Source organism: Humulus lupulus, chromosome 5 (assembly GCF_963169125.1).
Source record: "Humulus lupulus chromosome 5, drHumLupu1.1, whole genome shotgun sequence".
NCBI classification, from domain to species: domain Eukaryota; kingdom Viridiplantae; phylum Streptophyta; class Magnoliopsida; order Rosales; family Cannabaceae; genus Humulus; species Humulus lupulus.
The window spans coordinates 207,145,251-207,149,601 of NC_084797.1; the positions used below are offsets into that span (position 1 = coordinate 207,145,251).

The window sequence follows — 4,351 nt, forward strand, 5'->3', positions numbered from 1 at the left end:
GGTGTACCAAAATTCCTTTAAGACTTTCTCTCCACAATGAGAAATCGTTTGTACCATCAAATTTCTCAAGCTCGAACTTGGCCATGGTTGATATAGTCTTCTAGCTTGTGTTATGTATCAGTTGTAATGTGGAAGCTCTAGGATCTTGAACTTTCTTCTCCCTTTTTGATTAAAAAACCTGGCTCTAATTTTGTTGGAAATGAGGATAAATTTCTCAATTCAAGAACCTCAGATGAATGTCAATGAACCAGAGATGAATCTAAGAACACAAATCAGTAAGACTAATTATCAAATAGTTAGAAAATGAAAAATATGAAAGCATAAATCAACACAAGTATATATACTGGTTCAGAACAAGATCAATGTGATCTTGAACCTAATCCAGTTTTAGGAACCACTGTCTCTTCTTTATTCAATCAGCGAAATGAGTGAAAGACTTCAATGGAGCTTCTTGGAACAATCTTGGATCAAACTCTCTAAACACTCAAGCACATGGGTGTTTTCCTCTCAATCCCTGAGCAAGCACTTTCCCAACAGTTGTGTTTCTCAATACAGTTCCCCGAACCCATCTCTCACAACCTTTCTCAATGCTCAATCTTGATTTCCACACTTGAGCTCTCTCTTCTAATATGGTATTTATGTTGTTTCATCTGAATTTTCTCTACTCTAGCAAGTGGATTCAAGTTGTCCTTTTATAGACCAAGGAAAGAAATAACCCTTAAGTTAATGAGATTGTTATGACAGTTGTGAACCAAACAATCCACTAACAAAAATAGTTGGGATTTGGAGAAACTACTCCCACATGCATCCTGTGTACGAAAGCATTTCAGTGTTTATCCTTTCTCCTTAGCCTCTAGCAATTTGGTCCACGAACTCCTCAACCGAAGTTGCCTAAATATTGCTAGTCAATACTTGGAACGGGCTTGCTAACCAAAGAGCCCTTGCCATCGGGCACTCGTTAAACATGTGCAAGTGTGACTCGAACTGATCCTTACATAAGAGGCATTGTTTTTCCATCATAAATTCCAGATTGCTTCTTGTTGGGAGTGCCTCAGCCATTACCCTCTATAGTGTCATGCTAAAACATTTGTGAAAATTTGGTCACCAAATATCCCTCCATATCTTTTGAGGCTCTTTGAATCTATACTTCTAGTTCTCTCTACAAGTTGATTTCATTGAGAATTTACCATTAGTTTCACCTTTCCAAATATGGATGTCTTGTGATCCCTGAGGTAATGTTTTTATCCCCACTATTCTTTTCCCAATTATATCACCAAAGACCTGGCTGAGTATTGGGAAATTCCATGCATTTTCGTTTGAGAGATCTGCCAATGTCTTTATATGAGGGGCTTTGTTCCTATGTACTTCCATTAGTTCTCAGAAATCGTTGTAGGTAAGCCATGAAATCCAAGGCTGTCTCCAAACATCCATTCATTTACCATCACTAACCAATGTGTGGTATCCTTTCTTAAGCAAGCTGCAAGCTTCCACCTTTAGTGTGTGCCACCTTTTTAGCATTCAATTTGAGATATGTAGATGTTTAACCAAACCATTCTTTTCTATTTAGCAGGATTCTTTAAGCTACTTATTATCTTAATAGTGATGTTCTTAAGGCTAAAGTGTCTTCTACCGCTTTTGTGGAGAAAAGTCTTCTTTTGGGAACAATACTAATTGACAAAGGGTTTCGATTGGCACGAGGGATAATGTGAGAATCATGGAAGATAACTTGATCCCTAGACTTATGAGCTTCAATTTTTATGACAAAACTTACACCTTTCCAAAGAGTTGAAAGTGGTGAATTTGAGGTTGGAATTAGGGAGTTGTATGGTGACTTTATAATAGCTCTTTTTAATGAGGATGATGTTCAATTAATATCAAGTATACATGTTGGTACTTTGGATCATTCGAATAGACTTATTTGTCACTTTACAGAAGATGAGAAGTACTTAGTCGGTAGTGGTTATAGAGGTTGCTCTTGAAGATAAGAAGTGGGTTGGAGCATCTGACATGTCTAAAACTAAGAATGGGTGTTCATCTTTGTAAAATGAGGGCCCCCAAAAAGTTAAACACTCCGCTTGGAAATTGAATAGTAGTGTTATGTTTTGTAGGGGTGTACCAATTATTGAAGATTGCGGTTGGCATAGTGGAGCAAATCAGATTGAAGACATTCATCATGCTATTTGGAAGTGCCCGAGTGTGAAAGAATGTTGAAGAAGGAGGAGCTTCCTCATAGTGATGAAGGAAGCATATAACAAGGATACTATAACCTTTCTATCAAAAATTGCTAAAAAGGTTTATGTTGATGAATTTATTTTTTTCAATATGATTTCTTAGCAAATTTGGGTTAGCAGGAACAATTTTATTGATAGATGAGCAAGGGAAAGTCACTCCTAAATCCAAATATTTAAGTTTCTTGGTGAATTTAAGTTAGCTCACAACTACAAAAAATGGAACAAAAAATGTCAAGTTTTAGAGGTGGATTCCTTGTCCACAGGTGCAGTTTTATGTAAATGTGGATGCTAGTTCTTACAACAGTGGAGAATAGGTTAATAGAGGAGATTGCATCAGTGGTGTAGTAATAAGAGATTCCAATAGGGCAGTCAAAGCTGTCCAATTTTGGACTGTGTCAATACCTATTTCTCTTCAGGTTGCTAAACTGTATGCAATTTGAGATGTGATCAAATTTGCTAAATATATGTAGTCTGAGAACTTCTTCATTGCATCGGACTGCTTGGTAGCTATTAAGATGCTCAACTCCAAAATTCTTTGATATGAAGATTTGGATGTGATTGTTAAAGAAATTCAATCTAAAGCAAAATAATTTTGTTGCTTGGAGTTCTTATTTCATCCTGGAACTTCAAATGTGGAGGTTCATTGCTTAACTAAATATGCTTCGTTATTGTGTAAAATATCAACTTGTTGGAAATGGGGTGTTTTCTCTTGTGCTTTTTCAACTCTATTAGTTGATATGGCCCTTGATTTTTCTGGTTTGATTTTGTTAGTTTCATTTGTTCCCCTAAAAAAAGTATAATCCAATTAGGGCAAAACTTTGCAACTTCAATAAGTAACCAACATTTTGCCAAATATAATAATGCAAAGTAACCTTATAAGGGTTGTGTGAAATTCGCCCTTACTTGAAATAAAACAACAGAAAAAAGGTTTAAAATTAATTCATATCTTTAGGCTTTCTATGTAGGGTTTAACTTCTTTAGATGAGAGATATTTGATATAATCTCTTAGGCTACTTGCCTTATACCTCTTAGGCTCAACAACAGGCTCTACCATCTCATCCATTTGCAAGCTATGAAAGCTTCCAATAGAGTCTCTTCTATCACTTTGTGTGCTTCTAACTGTGCGATGAACCACACTCTTCTACAAGCCATTGCTAAGCAGCTCGAGATGATCCCCAACAAGAACAATAAGGCCATTTTTGCTCACAAGCGCAGGTCGCCATGAGTTGTCCGTTGATTGCAAGACCTCTAGACCAGGTGTGTTTTCAGCAAGGATGGTGATGATGGTGTGATCCGTGTGGGACAAGATTCCAACTGGGTTAATGGTTGATGAAGAGCACTGCGGATAACTATTGATCATTATGAGTTGCATTCCTTTCTCAATGCTTTCCCTCAAGTGGTTTGGACTCAACCCTAAACTCTCCATGATGGCTCTCATGATCTTCATACCTATTTGCGTCACTTCTGCCGAGAATTGTCCTAATTTTTTCCTACCAAATAAAACATCACAATTTCAAAATCAATTTTGTTAGAAAGAATAAGTATAAGTAGTGCATGTGTTTATGTATGTATAAACTAATAGACAAAAAAATTGTAGCATTTTACATACACTACTACAATGACAATAATTTTTAGTGTTATGTTCTTGTTATAATGTTACAACAAAAAGTCGTCAAATAATAGAATTTGAATCATGATTTTTCTTTCTCTCTTTTTTCCTCACAATTATTAACCATCATTGTTTTTTTCTTCGTTAAGAGGAAAAATAAAGATTTTGCAAAATATATATATATATATGTAAGATTGTAACATTTTATTAAAGAAAATACACAACTACCATCTATAAGTCAAAGTTGACTAAAATCTTAGTTTATTTAAAGTTCGAAACTAACACAACTAGCTAAATGGTGAATTTTTTTTCCCACATCTAGAAACCGTATGATAAAAAAACATTAAAACATTTTTTTGTATAAAAAAAATCTAAAACCATAAAAAATATAAATTTGTTAAAGTAATTATTAATAGCTTATAAGGCTAGTTTAGTCTTTCTCTTTGTAAGGGTATTTTAGTCTTTTTCGTGTTATGACTTTAGTATATTTTTCTATCATTGTATCAACCCT

General features: G+C 35.0%; 1 protein-coding gene across 1 annotated transcript; it reads right to left on the reverse strand.

The window, feature by feature from the left end:
• Positions 1-3,372: 3,372 nt before the first annotated feature.
• Positions 3,373-3,678, reverse strand: LOC133779902 (2-oxoglutarate-dependent dioxygenase 21, chloroplastic-like). The gene has a single exon (XM_062219800.1). It carries the CDS (start codon positions 3,676-3,678, stop codon positions 3,373-3,375), a length of 306 nt encoding a protein of 101 aa, XP_062075784.1.
• Between the last annotated feature and the right edge of the window lie 673 nt (positions 3,679-4,351).

Coding starts and splice junctions, on each gene's coding strand:
- LOC133779902 (XM_062219800.1), bottom strand. CDS start 3,678: ATGAAGATCATGAGAGCCATCATGGAGAGTTTAGGGTTGAGTCCAAAC.